General features: G+C 34.3%; 5 protein-coding genes across 7 annotated transcripts; 2 read left to right on the plus strand and 3 right to left on the minus strand.

Moving 5' to 3' along the window:
- Nucleotides 1–360: 360 nt before the first annotated feature.
- On the plus strand, nt 361–3,352 carry LOC105795275 (pentatricopeptide repeat-containing protein At5g39710). The gene has a single exon (XM_052628701.1). The coding sequence runs from the start codon at nt 464–466 to the stop codon at nt 2,699–2,701; it is 2,238 nt and encodes a 745-aa protein (XP_052484661.1). The 5' UTR covers nt 361–463; the 3' UTR covers nt 2,702–3,352.
- A 1,076-nt stretch (nt 3,353–4,428) lies between these two features.
- On the minus strand, nt 4,429–6,241 carry LOC105795276 (protein ALP1-like). The gene has a single exon (XM_012624827.2). It carries the CDS (start codon nt 5,999–6,001, stop codon nt 4,628–4,630), a length of 1,374 nt encoding a protein of 457 aa, XP_012480281.1. The 5' UTR covers nt 6,002–6,241; the 3' UTR covers nt 4,429–4,627.
- A 1,459-nt stretch (nt 6,242–7,700) lies between these two features.
- Nucleotides 7,701–11,047, plus strand: LOC105795278 (zinc finger protein ZOP1). 3 transcript variants are annotated; one of them, XM_052628702.1, is made up of 7 exons: nt 7,701–7,868; nt 8,137–8,337; nt 8,426–8,507; nt 9,226–9,321; nt 9,429–9,843; nt 10,008–10,628; nt 10,749–11,047. In XM_052628702.1, the coding sequence occupies exons 1-5, from the start codon at nt 7,860–7,862 to the stop codon at nt 9,791–9,793; spliced, it is 753 nt and encodes a 250-aa protein (XP_052484662.1). In that variant the 5' UTR covers nt 7,701–7,859; the 3' UTR covers nt 9,794–9,843; nt 10,008–10,628; nt 10,749–11,047. The 3 variants fall into 3 exon arrangements, with proteins under 3 accessions (XP_052484662.1, XP_012480285.1, XP_012480284.1); XM_012624831.2 differs by having other exon boundaries at nt 10,513–10,628; XM_012624830.2 differs by lacking the exon at nt 10,008–10,628.
- Nucleotides 11,048–12,784: 1,737 nt separating this feature from the next.
- Nucleotides 12,785–14,373, minus strand: LOC105795277 (uncharacterized). Its single transcript, XM_012624828.2, has one exon. It carries the CDS (start codon nt 14,292–14,294, stop codon nt 12,978–12,980), a length of 1,317 nt encoding a protein of 438 aa, XP_012480282.1. The 5' UTR covers nt 14,295–14,373; the 3' UTR covers nt 12,785–12,977.
- A 3,284-nt stretch (nt 14,374–17,657) lies between these two features.
- LOC105795279 (polyadenylate-binding protein RBP47B) lies at nt 17,658–20,837 on the minus strand. The gene is made up of 6 exons (XM_012624834.2): nt 20,346–20,837; nt 19,115–19,595; nt 18,770–18,837; nt 18,562–18,692; nt 18,256–18,352; nt 17,658–18,000 (listed from the first exon to the last, which is right to left on the minus strand). Exons 1-6 carry the CDS (start codon nt 20,700–20,702, stop codon nt 17,845–17,847), a joined length of 1,290 nt encoding a protein of 429 aa, XP_012480288.1. The 5' UTR covers nt 20,703–20,837; the 3' UTR covers nt 17,658–17,844.
- Nucleotides 20,838–21,358: the final 521 nt, after the last annotated feature.

The raw sequence follows: 21,358 nt of genomic DNA on the forward strand, positions 1-21,358 counted from the left end.
TTTAAATTGATACTTGAAATTTTTTTGTCTTGTACAAGTGCCTAAGCTTAACTTCGATGTTTAATTTGGTGCTTGAATTTTTTTTGTCTTACGTACTTATGTTTTTTTACTAGAGCACACGAACATGATGTTGTTTAGTTTGGGTACCAAACTGAACATTAAAATCAAATTTAAGTATTAAATTAAGAAAAAGAACTTAGGTACTAAATTGAACATTAAAACCAAATATAAGTATCAAATGGTATATTAAACCTCTAAATTTAAAGCCCAACTAAATTATTTATTTATTAGGAAAGAATTTGAAGGAAAATAAATAAATAATTGGGTTTTTTTTTTAAATCAAAGAAAAATAACCTCCAAAAAGGAGAACTTTTTTTTTTTTGGCTTCAATGGCCTTTTAAGCTTCTTCTTCTTAAAGGCTGAAGAGCCTCTGATAAACCCTAGCTTTTGTGATTTTCCCGAAATGCCCTTCCCAAACCTCCATATTCACCGTTCTCTCTCTTCTCTTTCGTCTCCCTTCTCCGACGCCTTCCTCGCCGACAAAGCCTTAACTTTCCTCAAACGCCACCCTTACCAGCTAAATTCCCTCTCTTCCAATTTTACCCCCGAAGCAGCTTCTTTTTTACTACTCAAGTCCCAAAACGACCAAACCCTAATCCTAAATTTCCTAAAATGGGCGCACCCTCACCCGTTCTTCACCCCTCGCTGCAAATGCCTCGCCCTCCACATCCTCACCAAATTCAAGCTCTACAAATCAGCACAGTCCTTAGCAGAGGACCTCGCCGTCCGTACGCCCGATCCGAAGGGCAATTTCGTCTTTCAGTGCCTTAAAGAAACTTACCAATTGTGTGCTTCGAGCTCCGCGGTAATCGACTTGGTGGTAAAATCTTATGCCCATTTGAAATTCATCGATAAGGCTATTAACATTGTTAATTTAGCTAAAATTAATGGTTTCATGCCTGGGGTTTTATCTTACAATGCTATTTTGGACGCCGTGATTAGATGTAAAAAGCCCGTTAGATTTGCTGAGGAAGTTTTTGAAGAAATGGTTAGAAATGGGGTTTCACCAAATGTATTTACTTATAACATTTTGATTAGGGGTTTTTGCTCGGCGGGGAATTTGGATATGGGTTTAGGGTTTTTCAGTGAAATGGAGAGGGATGGCTGTTTGCCTAATGTGGTTACTTATAACACGTTAATCGATGCACACTGTAAGTTGAAGAAGATCGATGATGCATTTAAGTTGTTTAGGGCAATGGCATTAAAGGGTTTGAAGCCGAATTTGATTACTTATAACGTAATCATCAATGGGTTGTGTAGAGAAGGTAGGATGAAGGAGACGAGTGAGGTGCTTCACGAGATGAGTCAGAAAGGTTTCGTTGCGGATGAGGTTACTTATAATACACTCGTGAATGGATATTGTAAAGATGGTAATTTTCATCAAGCACTTGTTTTGCATGCCGAGATGGTGAGGAATGGCTTAACTCCGAATGTCATTACTTATACTTCGTTGATTAATAGTATGTGCAAAGCTGGGAATATGAACAGAGCAATGGAGTTCTTTGAACAGATGCATGTTAGAGGACTTCGTCCTAACGAGAGAACATATACTACTTTAGTAAATGGGTTCTGCCAGCAAGGACTTTTAAACGAAGCGTTTCGAGTACTAAATGAAATGGTTAGAAACGGATTTTCACCTTCGTTAGTCACTTATAATGCTCTTATTAATGGGCATTGTATGCTTGGAAAGGTGGAAGAGGGTTTAAAAATGATAGAAGATATGGTAGAGAAAGGTATAGCTCCGGACATAGTAAGTTATAGTACAATTATTTCTGGTTTTTGTAGATACCGGGATTTAGAGAAGGCGTTCCAAATGAAGCAGGAGATGGTCGAGAAAGGAGTTAAACTGGATGCAGTTACATATTCATCACTGATTCAGGGTCTGTGTGAGCAAAGTAGACTTGCTGAAGCTTGTGATCTTTTCCAGGAGATGCTGAATGCAGGTGTGACTCCCGATGAGTTTACGTATACTACGTTAATTTATGCTTATTGCAAAAATGAGGATATAAAGACGGCTTTTCATTTGCACGATGAAATGGTTCAGAAGGGCTTCCTTCCTGATGTTGTTACTTATAGTGTGCTTATTAATGGTCTCAATAAACAAGCTAGGACAAGGGAAGCAAAAAGGCTTTTGCTCAAATTGTTTTATGATGAATCTGTCCCGAGTGATGTCATGTATAGTACGCTGATAGAGAATTGTGGCAATATCGAATTTAAAAGTGCTGTAGCTCTTATAAAAGGATTTTGTATGAAGGGTTTGATGAATGAAGCTGATCGAGTTTTTGAGTCAATGCTTCAGAGAAACCATAACCCTGATGAAGCTGCATATAATGTTATCATACATGGTCATTGTAGAGGTGGGAATATTCAGAAGGCGTATGATCTATACAAGGAAATGGTGAAGATAGGTTTTGTTCCTCATACTGTTACTGTTATTGCTCTGGTTAAAGCGCTATTCATGGTTGGCAAGACCGATGAGTTAAGTCAAGTCATAACAAACATACTTAGAAGCTGTAAGCTTACTGATGCTGAGCTTGCTAAAGTACTTGTTGAAATAAACCATAAAGAAGGGAATATGGATGCTGTTTTCAATGTACTTACTGAAATGGCCAAGGATGGCCTCCTTCCAAAAAGTGGCTGAACTGCATATGCTGGTGAAGGACCGAGCACAATGGACCATAAAACTCATGAGTCCTCCATAAAAGGTAATGGCTATGAGGACATTATGAAGCTGGCCGAATGGCATAGCGTTCCTGATTTTTGCAATCTTCAAATATATGAATGAATCTTGTCATGCATGCCAGTCAGGATAATGCCTGGGCTCGGATTTCTTTTTGGGGACTGCATCTCAATTTCTTCTAGAAACTCAAATTGGTATTCAAGTTCCATTATGATGTACATGCTTAAGTAGCGACAATAAAGCTTGTGGATCTGCACACACTTTGTATATGGATTCTCAGTTATTTCTCATAGATCATTTGAGAAGATTGATTTAGTTGTTATGTTGACTATTAGTTATTATTGAATTGGTAAAGAAGAGCATTGTGGATCTGCACACACAGATGGGGAACTTTGATCCGCACCGACATCCTTTGTGTTGGACTCTGGAACCATGAGCTTAAGCACAAGTTTCTCTAATGGAATGCAACAACAGAGAGCACAACTTACAAACTTACCGAGGAGCCTTGTATCTCATTCGTTTTGTTCTGGCAACTTATTGAGGATCCTTATTTTGTTCTTTGGGCAGAGCTTGAACTAATCTATAAGCTTTTTATTGATGGGATTTCAACTATTCATTGTGTCTTGAATACAATTGACTCATTGTACAAATAATAAGCAATGCATCCATACAAAAGGTTCCTTCGCAATTCAGGCAACAAAGATTTTAAGGGAAGGACAAACTTTGGGTCTAAAAAAAACTTTAAAAGAAAAGGAAGGTCTCATTGGCTGGTCTGATAGTCCATAAAGAAGACACGATGCTTCTTACATCTACCTCAACTTCCTCTAACATGCTTAGGTCAATGAACATCCATCTTAGGGCCATAGAAACTAGGTTATCTGGTTCTGGAAATCCTACATGACAAGACCATAACTAGGCGGAATGGCAGAATGCCACTAGAGACTAAACCATCAAGGAAAATTAGATAAATGAAGGACTAGGATAGCAGCAAAAAGGCATGATGCCAATGATTTTATAGACCAGAAAAACATTACAAATTCCCTCTTACAGTACCTAGGAAACAAATGATATGTGCGTAGTCCACTATTTAGCATTCCCAGTAAATACAGGAAGTATAAAACAAAGGGAAAAGATCTTGGAACTCACAACCATGATATATCTATATATAACCATTGAAATGGCAGCTGAGCCACGATAGAATAAGCAGCCAGACCCATATTCCACTGGCAACAGTTACACTGACAATTTCAGTTAGTTTCCCTTACCAGTGAAATCTATAATATAATGCTATTAGCAACTAAAACCATCTCACAAAGATTGATACCATAAATAAGTGTTCATAATACTTAACTGCAAGTGAGAGAGAAAGAAAGCAAAAGCAAGGCAAGGCAACACAGGCAGGTAGGGAATGTTAAAGAAACTAAAAGCTAATGCAAGCTCTCACAATTTATGAATGCATACACTATTTTTTTTCTCTCAAATGCTACAAAGTCAATTTAACATGGTATTCACATTTAAGAATATATGATACATCAAAGCAAATGATATCCAACGGAAGATAATAAAAGCATCAAAGGCTTAAATTCATAAGATGAACTTAACCAGAGCAGTAATAGTTTTGCAACGCCGATTCTTAAAATCAGAACATTCTTAGTTTCCACCAATACCAGGTTAGTTTACCATAGCAATTAAAAATGAAGTCCCTACATATCAAATATCAAATTTACTTAATGGAATCTGTTTCTATTGCTTACTAAAACGAGGATGAGAAATTCGAAAAGCCTGAAATCGGGCAAGTTATCTCAGCCATGTTAGAAACTACTCAAATACATATTCTTACAGATAACACAAGGTTAAAAAATCAACCTCTTTTCAAAAGTTCATAACTTATCGGGAAGAAAGCCTTTGGTGCAAATCGTCTGCCAATGCCTGTCTCAAACTTTCCCCGAAATAATAGAACTGCTTCTCACTCTCAAGCACCCTCGCCGGAGCCCCAGTTTCATCAGGATCCTTTTGAACCTCAGGCTCAGGCTCTCTTGCAATCTGACACAAATTATGCAACACACAACAAGCAACAATTGTTTGCGGTGCATGATTAAGCCCCACATTCAAATCTTGAAGAATTTTCCACCTAGTTTTAAGTAACCCAATTGCTTCAACCACCACAGACCTCCCTTTCATCAACATCCCATCGAACAAATTCTGTGCTGGAGTCCCGGCCCCATCAGGAGAAAAGGGTGTCATCAAAAACGACAATAAAGGATAACACCAATCTCCAACAATATAAGGCCTAACATGATGACCCCTAACATTAATTACTTTATCCCAAACAATATCACCTGAAGTAAGCCTATTATACAACAAACTATCTCTAAAATGAGTAGCATCATCTGCCCCACCAGGAGCTTTAACACAAACATCCCAGAAAATTTTTCTATGATCAGCAACAACCTGAAGCAAAACTGAATCATACCCATATTTGCATTTATAAGAACTCATCGAATTCCTATCAAGTTTCAACCCACGGACCTTAATCGGACTCCCATCAATAGCTCCACAAATGTTGGGCAATGAAGTAAGCTCCTCGAACCCTTGGGTAGTCTCAACCAATCTACGACGAGAAACAGGGATCTTGATAAACTCTGGGTATAGCTTAGTAGCCAAAAGCCGAGTCACCATGTTAGTGATTTTGGAAACGATGTAAGGGTCCAAAGAAGAACGGGAAGCGATGGTTTTAGCAGAGTAACCATGGCAGAGACGAGAAAGGACCATAGCTACAGCATAATCAGAAGGAAGTGAAAGATTCGAAGCGGTTATAAAAGGCTTGAGTTTCTCAACCACGGTGGTGAAAACAGGGTAGGATAACCCATACAAGGACCGCCACTCAGCGTCACGTATCGGGGCATCCATGGACCAAATATGGTCGGTCGAGAGAGCACGGAATGCGGCGATGGAGAAGTGAGAAGAAGACGACGGAGGAGGAGAAGGCGATGAATTGGGTTCCCTTTTCTTTGACGAAGGAGAAGAATCCAATGACCCTTTCTTAGAAGAAGTAGCGAGGAAAGAAAGGAGAGAAGCGAGAGTGAAGAAGAGGAGAGGAGCAGGCGAAGAAGATGAAAGAAGAGAAGATGGAGAAGAAGGGGAAGGAGATGAAGTAGGAGGAGAAGAAGAAGAAGAAGGGGAAAGAAGGGAAGTGGTGGGATCAAGAGAGTTGTGAAGGTGGAGGAGATTTGATAACATGAGCAAGAATGTTTCATCCATTGATGGAGCACAAAAAAATGGGGTTTCAGTGAAAGATTTAGGGTTTTTTGAGATTGGATTTGGGGGAAGGGAAGATGGTGGAATTGGGGATTTTGGGTTTGATTGTTTTCAGTTGAATTTGAAGAAAAACATTAGCTTTGAGAATGGATTCAAAGTGTTATATGTTTCTGTTTTGATTCTCAAATCTATGTTGTAAATGAGAAAAAGGGTTCTCTGTTTCTGAGTTCAGTTGAAGCAATTACAAGGTAAGGGGAAAGTAGATAGTTCTGTTGAAACACTATAGGTTAAATTTTGATTTAAGTCCCTTTACTTTTCATATATTTTGAATTTAGACTCTTTCATTTTAGGTCAACTACACCCAATGCTACTAATTATTAGTAAATTTATGTTTTGATCACTCAACTTCAAAAAATTACAAAATGGTCACTAGATTATTTAAAAGTTTTTATTTAAGTCACTAAGCTGTTAAGTTTTTATTTAAGTCATTGACCAGTACGATGGATTAGTATCTACCAACAAGTAGAAGAATATACCTTAGATTCAAGTCGATCTGACAGTTAGTATCAGAGATCGGTACAATGACTTAAATAAAAAATTTTAATTTTTTGTAATTATACCTTCATAAATTTCTAATTTTTATTTTATTATTTAATTTTTATATAATTTTTAGCTTAGTCAAAAGCTTAATAATAATATAGATGAATGCACCAGTAGAATAAAAAGTTGTCAAATATCCTTATATTATATCAAAAGCAAAAAAATCAATAAATGATTAAATAATAGTTTCTTAAATTCGCTTATATTTTTTAATTTCAATAATTGTGTACTTTATAATAATTCTAATATGAATTTTATTTCCTAAAATCTTTTATAAATATATAAATTTACTAAAATAACATAATTTTAATATTTATACAAATATATGTGATAATATAAAAGTATTACATAAATATCACACCAGCATCTTTTACGTGTCTTTTATTATTAAACTAAATTAACGGATTCGTAGATTAAGTCTTAGCTTGATTAGCATGGGCATTATTGTCAATCCGGAAAGACATGGGTTTAAGTGTGTTAAACGCATTATCTTCCGACTTATGAGTTGGGGAGGAGTTATAGATAGTTTCAAATTATAAATGTATGAAAAAAAAATAGTATTATTATTTTGGACCTATGAATAACATTATAAAAAACCAAAACAGAATTACACCAAATTAAAGTAAAAATTAAATATAAAAATTCATCATAGTAGAGGGACTAAAATTAGGATTGGACCATCAACCGATAAGATAAAAAGGGTTAATATATTATTTGATACTTGAGTTTGGCTTAAATGTTTAATTTAGTATGAGTTTTTTTGTCTTAATCTAGTTCCTGAGATTGGCTTCAATATTCATATTAGTACATGGGTTTTTTTCAAGCTGATACTTGACTTTTTTTTGTTCAAATTAAGTACTTGAGTTTAGCTTCAATGTCCAATTTGGTATTTAACCCTTTTTTTTTTGTCCCAATTGAGTACCGTTGTTTATTTTACTAGAACACAAGTGTCAAACGTTTATTGGATCACATTATTCCATTGGGACTAGGTACCAAATTGAACATTAAAGCCACATTTAGGTACCCAATGGTATATTAACCCATCAAACCAGGTCCGGTTATCCGATTTGGATCCGGATCCCGTTAGAAAAATAGGAAGCAAAAAACGTGCTAGCGATTCAATTATTTCGATCCCACCCCAATAATCCCTTTTGAACGAAAAGGAAGAAAAATAATTTTAGGGTTTAAAGAAACTCCTAATCTCACCTTCATTTAGCAATTTTCGAACAATTGGCCTTGTAAGGATCAGATTTTCGCAGCTATGACTGAGGTAATCAAATCCCAAAGCTTTATTTTTAAAAAAGAAATTATTTACTTACAATCAATACAGAAATCAAAACCCTCAACTTTTTCTCTCCTTATTCTTTGATTCTTGATACTATAGATGAATTCCCTTGATACTTGTTCTTATGACATTGTTTATCGTGATTATCTTATAGTAATATCTTCAATGAAATTAAGTTTATTTTTTAGTCGTTTTCGCAGTTATCTGTCTGTAGTTAAACAAGCTTTTATCTTTGTTTTTTTTTTTTTTTTAGTATTGGGTGAGTCAGGGGAATAAATGGTGTGATTTCTGCAAAATTTTCATATCGAATAACCCATCGAGTATTCGAAACCATGAGCTCGGTCAACGGCACAAAGAGAATGTTGCTAAGAGACTTACTACTATGCGAAAAGAGAGTGCAGCCAAAGAGAAGGAACAGAAAGACGCTGCTCGTGCTCTTGAACAGATCGAAGCTGTAAGTAAACTCTTAAATAGGTTTTGCTTTTTAATGCTTCATGCTTATTTTGTTAATCATTATAATATTTCTTAACAATGTTTGCTAGAAAGCTAAGCGGAGTTATCAGAAGGACGTTGCTAGTTTTGAGGCGAGAGATTCTAGTGACCAAGCATTAGACGGTCAAGAAGGTAAGTAAAAGTCATTTTTTACTTCCATTTTATTTTAAGCAGTAAAATGTCATGGTAGTAATGCAAGTTTTTGGTTATTCTTGAAACTTCGAGCTGCTGTTGTTGGCTGCTCAATTGGCTGATTGCATGGTATTGATGAAACTTTGGGGTTGCTAGATGTTTACTTTCCGAGAAGTTATAAGTTTGTTTATTGTGGTTATGTATTTGGTTTAAATAGGAGAATATCGAGCCTAGGCTATATGCATCCTATCTTGGCTTTGATTAGTAGTTCTGCTTGAGTATTTACATAACACCAAGGCTGGTTTCATCCACCAGTGCTTAATGGTGGAGCTTTTGAGTTTGGGTTTTATCTGGAAAATGAATGTCTAATCTAGTCTATTTTCTTTTAAAGACTTATTAGAATTACGAGTCTTGTCAAACACGTTTGATCGTGGCAATACTTATTCCTAGACTCGATTCAACATAAGGCGAGCCCGAAGAATCAACAACTTCCATTAGTTGCATTCTTGGTCAAACCCTCAAAGTCAGTTCACCTGTTTCATTGTCCTTGTTCCGCTGCTTCATATTTGTGCTGGCTTGGTAGTTGATGCCCAATAAGCTGGCTTGATGGATATGCAGCCTTATTCTTAACCAGGCCGAAATAGTACTTTTGATTTACAATTATGGCATATGATATCATTTGGTTTATTGCTATTCTAACTGTTACAGCTTGATGCAGATTGGGACTATGACGGTAGCTCGGGTTATTACTACAATCAAAACAATGGGTTATACTATGATCCAAAGTCGGGATTTTACTATTCTGATGCTATAGGTATTAATCCGCACTTGAACTTTAAAGTTTATTTCTTTTTTTTTCTTCTTATAATATATTAGATTAAATGCTGTTTTTGGTATATTTACTTAGAAGGAATGCAACAGGCAGGTGGGTGACACAGGAAGAGGCATACTCCAAGGTTCAAGCTTCATCAAATACCAAATCAAGAGATCCTATTTTGAAAAAGCCATTTCCAACTTCAGGGACGGGACCAGTTGCAGATAACAAAAGTGTTGCTAAAAGTCAAAACAAGACCGCACCGGGGCCTGTCATTTCCGCTACTTTAAATCCCATGAGATCTGTTAAAGGGGCTTCATCCTCACTTGCTGTTAAGAGAAAAAGACAAGATGAAAAACCCAAGGCTGTATCTAAAGAAGAGGCGGCTGCACTAAAAGCAAGGGAAGCTGCAAAGAAGAGAGTTGAAGAGAGAGAGAAACCATTGCTCGGTTTGTACAAGGGATCTCATTGATACGGAATGATTCAAACAAGCAAGCATCCTGCCGATTCTTGATTCAAGGGGTATGTTTCAGCATCCTACTAGACTTTCTTTTATTCTTTTCTTGGTTTGGGGATTGGGGCAACTTAACTTGACCACATTCCATATGTTGCACGACCATAATCGAAGTCATTAGTCTAATCCCTCGTTTGTTTTTGCATTTGTCCTTATTTTGCATGAACTGCAGAAGCAAAATGTCTTCAAGGAGTGGATGACACAAACTTTGGCTGTAGGATAGCCAAGTAACTGGTTGATTGTCCAAGCTGCATCTTAACGTATTGATTTATGATGTTTTAAGCTGGAATTTAGAGTCAATATCGAGTCTTGGTTAAGCTTAGTTTAAATACCTTTTGTCGTCTTCTAACACTAGCAGCTAATAAAATGTGCTTCTTAGGACAAAACACCAGGAGGTAAAAGTACCATGGAGGCCTCTATACTAGGAGTAGAATTGTATTTTGCCCCCTCTACTCAAAAATTGAGTAGATTAATCCTTGTAAGTTAGATCAAAGAGTAAATTAGTCATTCTGTTCTACTGTTAAAAACTGGTACTTGTACATCAACATGGGGTACACGTGGCACACCATGCGTCACATTCTGGTTATTCTGTCAGCGACGTCAATTTTTAACTGTATAAATAAATTTGCTCTTTAATTTAACGTATAGGGACTAATTTGTTCATTTTTTGAGTAAAGGTGGCAAAATGCAATCTGACTCCCAATATAGAGGCCTCCATGGTACTTTTACCGACACCGGGATCGGTGCCCTCAGCCATAGATTTTTGTATGAGAAGAATGGGGTAGATTAGAAGGTGGTCACCATTTTTCTCTAACATGTGATTCACTTTTATAATCTCTTAGTTACAATTAGAAATACCAAATTGATTTATGGCATTAGATTTGATTTACTTTCATTGCATTTCGATATGCAGATGCCGAGATCGTGTCGAAGCAGGTTAGGATATTTTACATAACATGAATGTTGTATTGCTGTTGAACAGTGAACCAATATGGCATATCTTAACACATTGTTGTTATTGTAAAATATTGGGCTTTTTTTCTTGTGTGCTAAAACTTTGTTAGTGTTTGTGGTGCTTTGTGTTGGAATTTTATCAGAATTTCCTTTTAATTGACATTTTGATACTTGATTTAAAGTCCAGTGATTTGTAATTTATAACTTTGGAATGAAGTGCTGTTGCTAATGCGATAAGAGGTGGTTTGGTTCGTGGAATCTTACATTCTCGGTGATAATGTAAAATTTTGAGGATGTAATTATCGTGTTTAGATTTTAAGCATTCTCATGAGGTTATAATCTCGCATTTTCAATAGTGTTCAGATTTCGAAATATAGGGATAATCTTAATGTCACTTGGTAAATATTATTTGAGTTAATTGCATAAAGCATCTCCAAACTATGACTATCATTCGTCCTCAAATTTTCATTAAATGGTACATAAAATCTTATGTAACATAATTTAAAATTAAAATTTAAAGAAAATAAAATCGAAAAAAGAAAGGAGAGATAAATAGTTTCTGTAAAAGTTTTGGAAATATCAAAATTAAGATTTTTACAATATTTCATTTTTTAAAATTATGCCACATACGATTTGACCTCTCATATAATATTTAAATTAATAATTTTAATAATGGAAGAACTTATCGATATAACATTATGCAATTAACTTTTATTATTTTAATTAATTTCATTAAACATAAGTCTAATTAAAAGTGGGGTTTCCAACCATTGATGAGTTAAATTGATCGATGATGCAAGAACTTTTAATGAATTATTATAATTAAGATTCATAAATATATTAATATTGGTTGTAATAAAAATTTTAATAATGACAATTTAGGTTTTTCTGGGTAATTTTAAATTTCGTCAATCAAATATTAAAATCTTATATTTTAAATAATGTAACATACTCGATAATATGTTAAGTAATTTTACATTTCGATAATCTTATTATAAAAATAATTCTACATTTCTCGAATCATATACATGCAAAGTATATCTTAAAAATATATTTTATAATAATAAAATTCGGTATTAAATCCGAATATATATAATATGATTACTTGATAATATTAGATACATTATGATTGTTTGGTAATATAATTACTTAATAATACTAGAAATGATATAATCAAAATATATAAACAAAACATGAAAAATAGTTTAAAGCATTAAAAATATATAAAAACATGAAAATCTCTTTCAACGTTGATTTCGCCGAATTAAGGACTTGGTGGTGAGTGTTGAAGTCAAAGAAAACCAGCCATGTACGTACGAAATATAATATTAAAATATTTTAATTACAAATTGACCCAATTTGCATACAATGGCAATCTATTAGGGTTTCCTCGTCAAAGATTTGGGGCTTATTCAAAATTATGGTGCCTTTTAGTCAATATCCAATCTTTAACTGCCCCAATTCTCAATTTGATTATTAAAATCAAAATTAAATTAACATAATATATAATTATTGAGAGTTAAAATTGCTATTAAAAGCTACCACTGTTAGCTAATTTATGATTAAAAAAGATAAAATTGAACAATTAAGGGACCATTTTATAACTTTTCATAGTTGGGTGACCAAAATGAAATTTACTAGTAATTGAGCAACTATTTTGTAACTTTTCATAGTTAGATGATCAAAAAAATACTATTAGTTAGATGACTATTAGGTAAAGTATAAGTAAGTTTACGTTTTGATTGCTTAACTTTAAAAAATTATAAAATGATTATTAAACTATTCGAAAGTTTTTATTTAAGTCATTGGACTGTTAAGTTTGTGGCGATTTGACAAACGATATAGTGGATCAATACTCATCGACAAGTAGAAGTGCATACCTTAAATCTAAGTAGACTTGATGATCAACATCGAAGATCGAAGAAGAAAATTGTTCGAATTTTGATTCATAAATTCGTGATATTTAAAACTATTTTATCAAAGAAAATAGAACTGTAAAAAAGAAAAAGAAGAATTTTTTGTCAGTGCAAGTAGTGCGAACAGAGAAAGTCATACAGTAATAATTTAACAACCTAATGATTTAAAACGAAGTTTTCAAATGATTCAATAACCATTTTGTAACTTTGATTAAATCATAAAATCAACATAAATTATTTTGTTTACATAGGGCTTAAATAGCAAACTTTGGTCATTCACGTGTCAACGACCCAATACCCCTAGAAATCTCATGTATTCCACAACCAGCATTGAACCCCAAGCATCCAAGGAGTCCCTTCTTGTAAGGTAAAAATGTCTTCCTCCTCATCTCCTCCGAGACCGCCCGGTTCTTCGTGTAATGCAACTCGTGAGCCGAAACCGGTCCTCTCCTCCTCGAATTAGAAACTGAACTGATACTCTCAGTAGACCGGAAGCTTGCATTTTTCACATCCTCCGATTCTTTCCTAGACAAAACGGCACAATTCAACTCGTGAACCGAAACCGAACCGATACTCTCGGTAGACCGAAAACTTGCACTCTGCACATCCTCCGGTTCTTTCCTATACAGAACATCATAATTCAACTCGTGAGCCGAAACCGGTCTTCTCCTCCTCGAGTTAGACACCAAACCGATACTCTCACTAGACCGAAAGCTTACATTTTTTACATCCTCCGGTTCTTTCCTATACAAAACAGCACAATTCAACTCGTGAGCCGAATCCGGTCCTCTCCTCAGTCTAGAAACCGAACCGATACTCTCAGTAGACCGAAAACTTGCATTCTTCACATCCTCCGGTTCTTTCCCATACAAAACATCATGATTCAACTCGTGAGCCGAAACCGGTCCTCTCCTCCTCGAGCTCGAAACCGAACCGATACTCTCAGTGGACCGGAAGCTTACATTTTTCCTACACAAAACCGGATCTTCACTTATTGTTGCTCTGCTTTCTGATTTGCTCCTAAACAACAAAAGGTCTTTAAGTTTCCATTTTTTGTTACCTTTTGGTAACGAAAAAATCGAAAAAACAGAAGATTTAGCATTGAATTTTTGAGATTTCGATGAACTTTGCTCTGTTTCGAGCATAATAATATCATCGGATACTCCAAAAGAAGACAAAGATTTGCTCTTTTTATGAACAGTGTTGAGTAATGTTACTCTTTTGCGGCTCTCTTCCATGGCTGTTTCAAATGGATCCAACTGTTGGGGTTTCAAAGGTCGAATCTTTCCCCCATCGAAAAGTTCATCGGCCGACAATGGAGTTTTCTCTAACTGCCCAATGAAATTGAACTCAAAATCTTCACTCCCACCACCGTCGCCTCCTTCGCATCCGCCGTCGACGGATCTTCCATCGTTTTCAAGGTGAGGACAGAAAGAAGAAACGCGAGTAGGAGTGGTTGGGACGCTGTAGAGGAAATTGCCGAAGCGTCGAGGACTTGAAGGAGCAGTCATGTATGGAGATGAACATGCGCTATCGAAGTTGAATTCCATTGATGGGGTTGAGGTTATAACTTGTATCTCCATCGCCATTGCTAGGGTTTTATCAGAGATTTTTGAGGTTAGGACCCGAGGTTGAAGATGATAAAACGAGAGGGTTTTATACTGTAATAGTCAACTGTCAATAGTCAATAGTCATGGATGCAAGATATTCGGTATAGGTTAAATTACCGTAGAGACACTTGTAGTAATTGCATTTTACTCATTCTACTTAAAGAATAAGCAACTTATTCCCTGTATATTACATCAAAGAGTAAACAAGTTCTTTTGCTAAAAAAATTTATCCATTTATACTGTTAAAAATTAGCTTTTATACTGTTAAAACTTAGCTTTTGTATGCTAATGTGAGGTACATGTAGCACGCCACGTGTAATTGTCTAGCTATTTCGTTACTCATACTAGTTTTTAATATTAAAAATTGATGAAATTTTTAACAGAAAGAATTAGTTTGTTCTTTAAACTAACACACAGGGACTAATTTACTCTTTTTTTGAGGTAAGGGGCAACATACAATTTAACTCCTAGTATAAGAGTCTCCATGATACTTTTACCGATAAATATATCATTTTTGTTTTGTATATATCTATACCATATGTTTTGGATTTATAGTTAATTTTTAAAAATGTAAACATAACTCAATTACATACATATAGATATATTTTATATCAAAATATTAATTTAAAATTCATAAATAATTATATATTTTTAATGCAATATTAAAAAAATAATTTAAAATATTAAAATCTTGTACCTACCAATACGGGCCGATATGCATTAATACATATCAAAACGGATCAAAACGCTCTAGTACAATTGATATCGACCAAAATTAACCCCAAAATAAAAACTAGAACTTGTTGTTCTAGTCTATATGAGCACTATCGATACAAAATTGACTTCCTTGCACAAACGAGTCATCGTGGTGACATTACAATCTACAAAGGATTAATTGCACCAAACTATCTTTAAACGACGATTCTAATTATAAACTAGCTTCTAAATTTTAAAACGTTTTAATTGAGCTCTCAAAGTATCAGTATTGTATCAATCAAGTCTTTATGTTAGCTTATCAATCTAGACGTTAATAGTCAGTTCGGATATGACGTGAAGCGTATTTAAAAAAACATGGATCAAATTATAAATATATGTACCTATTATATGGACGACTTGGATTTTATATTTAAAAAGCATAATTTGATACATCATACCTAAGCTATCAATACGATAGATACACATATATTTATAATTTAATTCATGTGTTTTAAATATGCTCGCATCATATTTGAGTAGCCATTTAACGTTCAAACTAATGGATAGATTGTTGGAAGGACCTAATTATTACGATATTGATACTTTATAGACTTAATTGAAATGTTTGGAAATTTGAAATCAAATTAAAATCTGAATAATAAATTGAGGATGTATGTTGAATTAACCCCATATATTAAATGACATAATCATTGTACCATTTGGTTGAGTTGTTTGTGAGTCAAGCCGGGTCACGATCTGATTCCAAAAAATTTTCAAACCTAGGTGGCTTGGCCCAGCCCATAAACACGTTTTACTATTCACTAAGTTAATAAAAAAATAAAATTATTTTATAATTAAAATTAAATATAAAAAATTATTTATTTAAATCAAATTTGGGTTGGACTAGCTCAAAACAAGAAAATTTGTTCAAACCCAGCTAAAGTTGAGTTAGACCTATTAAGTGAGACGGATATTCGACCCTTGGACAACTATGATAGTTCGACTCATACCTTACATAAATTATGCATGAGTTGTCACCGGATTTATTATTGTTTACATCTCATCGTGTGGTTTTTCTTTTCAGAACTATTCTAGATGGGTTTTGGATATATTTCGATTATTAATTTAATTATATTTTGTAATACTTGATTTAATTATAAATTATTTGGATATTATTATTTGTAATTGTAATTATACTTATAGCTTTAAAAACTATAAAATATTTTTCCCATTATTTTCGTTTTCCATTTTCCCACCAGCATTGGAAAAACCTCAATTAACGAATAAAATACACCAAAAGTCCCTATACTCTTTGAACATTTGGAATTTAATCCTTACATTTTTATTTCTAGGAATTTAGTCTTAATGATGTTAAAATTATCTTGTTAAATTTAGATTTTAATATAGTTGGACATGAATTTTAAAATATGAAAAATAGAGAGACTAAATTTTCGAAAATAAGAATATAAAAATTAAATTCTAAATTTTGAGAAAATACAAACACCTGTGACAAATTTTAAATCAGATTAATGTTTTTGTTAACTTTGATATTTTAAACAAGGTTAATAATACAATTTTGTAACATGTGATTAATGTTTATGTCAACTTTGATATTTTATTTGTTATTTTTGATGTCAAATTTGATCAACTCATTTTCATTTTCTTTTTATATTTTAATGAGAAAAAATGAACCTACTAGTGTAACCATTTTAACTAGGGATAATAATTTAATATATATTTTTTTAATTTTAACTTCTCATTAGACATATCAAATGCTGAAAATTGATAAAATTAATATCAAATCTATGAAACATAATTTATTTTTGAAAAAATATTTAATTACTCGACCCATCACAGATGGATACCAAAATAAATAAATAAACCTTAATCAATGTTTTAAAACCGAAAAAAAATGGATACCCATCAAATATTAACCAATGATTTTTAATTGAATAGATAGTTAAGTCAATTAGGTCACCGATTTTCAATTTAACTGTTTAAATCGATATAATCATCAATATAATAATAATTAATTAATATCATAAAAAAACAATAAACCGATTCAACCATAAGTTTATCTTGATTTTGATTTTTATCAATTCCAAATGGTTCACTCATAACTACTTCAATACTTTTGTATGGAACATTAATTCTTGATCCAACAAATCAATCCAATTCGATTCCAAGAACACCGAAAAGCTAGTTTACCAAATAATTGAAACAATTGGGTATTAGTAAAATATAATGGAAAGTCACGTACTAAGAGAACTCAAAAAGTAGACAGACAAACTAATCCTTATAAGTTAAATTAAAGAACAAATTCATCTTTTTATTAGAAATTTTATTCATTTCTACGGTTAAAAACTAATCCCGTATATCAGCACAAAATACACATGGCACATCACATGTCATTATATAGTTATTATGTCGGTATAAATGGATGATACCAATTTACTCTTTGGTATAATATACAATGACTATTTTGCTCATTTTTAAATAAAGGAGCAAAATGCAACTTAACTCCTAATTCATAGTACTTTTACTATATATAATTTGGTAACTCAAGTCCAACCTTGTTAACTTTAAATTAAATGCAGAACGATTTTTTTTATAGAAAATTCTCCAACATAATAATAACAAAACCTCTTCTCAAACACAAAATCAAAATTGTAAAATAACATATTAATAAAGTTGTAAAAACAAGTCCAAAAGATACAAAAACAAAATCCAGCTACAAAACTTATGTAATCTGAATATCAAGCTAAAGCAGCAATCAAAACCAATCCTACTTAAATAATGAATAACTTGTTAAAACTTCCATACCTCACCACTCTTAAGAAGCACTAGGAACGGCAGCTGCAGCAGCGTACATGCTAGGACCCGGACTTGGTGGAGTTGCATAGCCATAACCGTAACCATAACCATAACCACCATAGCCTTGCCGTCGATAATAACCTCCATTCCACTGGTTTCCAGAATCAGCTCTCCGCTGTCAAAACCGGTTTTAAGTAAGCTTTGGTGCACTGCAATGTCTCATGCTATACTATTTGTGAAAGGATGTGCATGATATAACGTAACTTTATTCTATTTCGATTCTCTGACAGCAGATGCCTCTTATACCTAGGCTTGGACCAGGTTTGACCTCGGAAATATAAATCGTCCAAGCATTATGCAATGAGCAAGGCAGAATTAGGCTATTTAAGACGGTTGCCTACGAAGAATAACTATTTCGGCATAAATTTACCTGTTTGTTTCCAATACTTCGACCCCAAGAAAGTCGGACGGTCTGCTTGCCTATGGTTGTTCCGTTCAAGCTCTGGATTGCTTCCTCAGCGTCCTTCCTATAAGCAAACACATTACATTACAACAGGCATCATGATTAAATAACGATATTAATCATGATACCAACTGACAGAAACCTATGACTCTGCATGCAATTTCGGAATATGTCTGTTGATATTTGTGAATGTACCATTACCGATTGAGCTCCAAATAAGAATACTTATCGATAGTACTACAATGTGGTGAAGTACATATAGGAAGCAGTCACCTGTTTGCAAATAGCACAAACCCACATCCTTTTCCAGGCGGTATTTTCACAGAGATGATCTCACCAAACTGGGAAAAGGGTTGTCTAAGATCATCATCACTAACATCCGAGTCAAGTCCTCCAACAAAAATCTGCAAGAAACAAAATATTGTGGTCAATTTGTAAAATATAGTGGTGAGATAGAACGAATGGAGGGAGAAGGACTCACAGTAGCATTGTTCGAGTCATTATGAGAATGAAGACCTTGTTCCACAGCACCATTCGATGCTTGTCTACCTGCCAATACCAAACCCAATAATAAGGATAATATAGATATAATGATTCAATTTACAATTGGTACTGAGCTTTAAGACACAAAATTGATACAAAGAACAAAAAATCACAATATGATTCCACTTAAATGCTCAATAAGGCCACCCGGGTATCAATCATCTCACCATTACCCTTATGGTGTCATATAGAACCCGGAAAGGACCCTATATTTTCACCCATTACAATTTTATGTGACGGGAAACATTTGGACTAACTCAGTAAGGATAAAATATTAGGTTACCTTGTGAGTAATACTGTTGCTGATATCCAAATGCTTTCTTGGGAGTGGCAACACTAATCCTCATTGGTCTACTCGAGCAATACACTCCATTCATTTCAGTCATGGCCGTCGACCTTTCATTTTCATCACCGAATCGAACGAAACCATAACCTTTCGAACGACCGGTATTCGAATCGATAACAACTTTTGCTCCTTTGACCGATTGAAATTTACTAGAAAAGGTTTCATGCAACACCGTATCAGTTACATCGGCAGCCAAATCTCCTACGAATATAGACAGATCAGAGCCAGCATCAGATCGTCTTTCGTTCACACCGAACGAAGCCCAGTTCAGATGGAAAGGCTGCTCTGTATTTGGCATCAGAGAACCATTACAGCTCTGTAAAACCTTTTCAGCCGTTGCTCGAGAGCTAAACTCCACGAATCCGTACCCTTCAGACTGTCCGGTTTGCTTATTTCGTATGATTTTTATAGACGAAACCTGGGTTTTCAAATACCAAATGTTAAACAAACGATGATGACAAAAACAATATATTTACTTAAAACTCACAAGAAATTATTATCTGCATAATCAAATAATTTTTTTTTTAAAAGTACTGCAAAATATAGTAGGTAAAAGTACTAAGGAGGCCCTTACACTATAAGTCAGATTACATTTGCCCCCTCTACTCAAAAAATGGGTGAATTAGTCCATGTACATTAGATCAAAGAGCAAACTAGTCCTATTAAAACTTTCATCCATTTTTATTGTTAAAAACTGGTCCCTGTAACATGAGTTACACATGGCATGCTACATGTCATTTACCCCAGTTTTTAACTGAAAAAATGGATGAAGTTTCTAATAGAAAAGACCAGTTTCCTCTTTGACCTGAGATACAAGGACTAATTTGCCATTTTTTTTAGTAAAAGGGGCAAAATACAATTTAACATGGTACTTTTACCCAAAAAGTATGATGAGTAAACAATTAGCTAATCTACCAAGAAACCATAACTTTTACACTAAATCCAGAATCCAAAACAAATGGTATTCAATTTCAAGTCTTCATCAAAAGATCTTGTATATTGAACAAAAGGGTCTCAATTTCTCAAAGAATTAGTTCATTTTCAAGCAAGATTTGATTCATCATCTAAAACCTCATAGCTAAAAACTCTACAACAAATTGAAAAAACCAATAAGAACCCTTAAATCTATCACTTCAAGCTATTACAATAATGGGTTTTTTGTTTTTACCTCGCCAGATTGAGAGAAGAAACTATGAAGATAAGTTTCATCCATCCAATGAAGAAGGTCACCAACCCAGATCGTTTTAACCTCATCTGAATTAGATCCTTGTTGTTGTTTATGCAACTGTTGTTGTTGATACTGTTGTTGATAATGAAAATGAGGGTTATTATAAGCCATGTAATGATGAGGAGGATACATCATCATCATCTGTTGTTGTTGCATCATTGCCATAGCAGCCGCCGGGTATTGCATAGCTCCCATCCATTGGTTCGGCATCCATTGAGGCTGCTGTGGCTGCGGCGGCGGTGGGGGCTGCTGTTTTTGGTGCTTTGAGCTCAGATCAGAACCGTTGGTTGACTGCATCTTGATTTAAAGAACAGGGTGATCTGAGACTCTGGGTGTTTTTTTCTTTTCGATCGAAAAGAAAGAGGGGAGAAAAGGGTAAGGGAATGTGAGGGTTTATAAAGGGAGGCGGTGGATCTGAGTTTGGGGTTAAAAAAAGAATGGTGACTGGTGTAGTAGGCCTCGGTTACAACGTTGGTGGGTGCTTGTTTGGCGTGTTTTGCTGGCTGCCGACAGGGACCCACTGAGTCGTCGTGTTGTGGGGTTGATATGATGACGTGGACGGTGTAGCCGCCACCGGCGGTCTCTATCACCTTCCTGTTTTGGGGTTTTAGTTACCGTAAGATAGGTCGGATCTGGTTTATTTTAATGAAGGTAAACATTACACATGCTCATTGTTAAAACTTTGAAAGAGACTAATCCATCAACTAAAACTCAAACCGTTTTTTTTTTTTTTTTATCTTCGGCATTCATCATAAAATCAATTTGGATCTAAGTATATTCTTTTACATATTGATTGTCGAAATCTCGTTTGGAATACGCTAATCGGATTTAAATAAAAATTTTTAATAATTTAATAACTGTTTTATAACTTTTGAAGTTAAATTATCAAAATATAAATTTTGCTAATAGTTTAAAAATCTTATGTATAGTTAACCCTTTTCATAAAATTAGGG

Source organism: Gossypium raimondii, chromosome 3 (assembly GCF_025698545.1).
Source record: "Gossypium raimondii isolate GPD5lz chromosome 3, ASM2569854v1, whole genome shotgun sequence".
Classification (NCBI taxonomy): domain Eukaryota; kingdom Viridiplantae; phylum Streptophyta; class Magnoliopsida; order Malvales; family Malvaceae; genus Gossypium; species Gossypium raimondii.

Bases quoted from the DNA above. Each gene is read 5' to 3' on its own strand.
- LOC105795275 (XM_052628701.1), top strand. From the start codon at position 464: ATGCCCTTCCCAAACCTCCATATTCACCGTTCTCTCTCTTCTCTTTCG.
- LOC105795276 (XM_012624827.2), bottom strand. From the start codon at position 6,001: ATGGATGAAACATTCTTGCTCATGTTATCAAATCTCCTCCACCTTCAC.
- LOC105795278 (XM_052628702.1), top strand. The intron at 8,338-8,425 runs GTAAGTAAACTC...AATGTTTGCTAG, and splicing joins CTCTTGAACAGATCGAAGCT to AAAGCTAAGCGGAGTTATCA. The intron at 8,508-9,225 runs GTAAGTAAAAGT...AGCTTGATGCAG, and splicing joins AGCATTAGACGGTCAAGAAG to ATTGGGACTATGACGGTAGC.
- LOC105795277 (XM_012624828.2), bottom strand. From the start codon at position 14,294: ATGGCGATGGAGATACAAGTTATAACCTCAACCCCATCAATGGAATTC.
- LOC105795279 (XM_012624834.2), bottom strand. From the start codon at position 20,702: ATGCAGTCAACCAACGGTTCTGATCTGAGCTCAAAGCACCAAAAACAG. The intron at 18,838-19,114 runs GTAACCTAATAT...TGGTATTGGCAG, and splicing joins GCAACAGTATTACTCACAAG to GTAGACAAGCATCGAATGGT. The intron at 18,693-18,769 runs GTGAGTCCTTCT...TGTTTCTTGCAG, and splicing joins ATGACTCGAACAATGCTACT to ATTTTTGTTGGAGGACTTGA.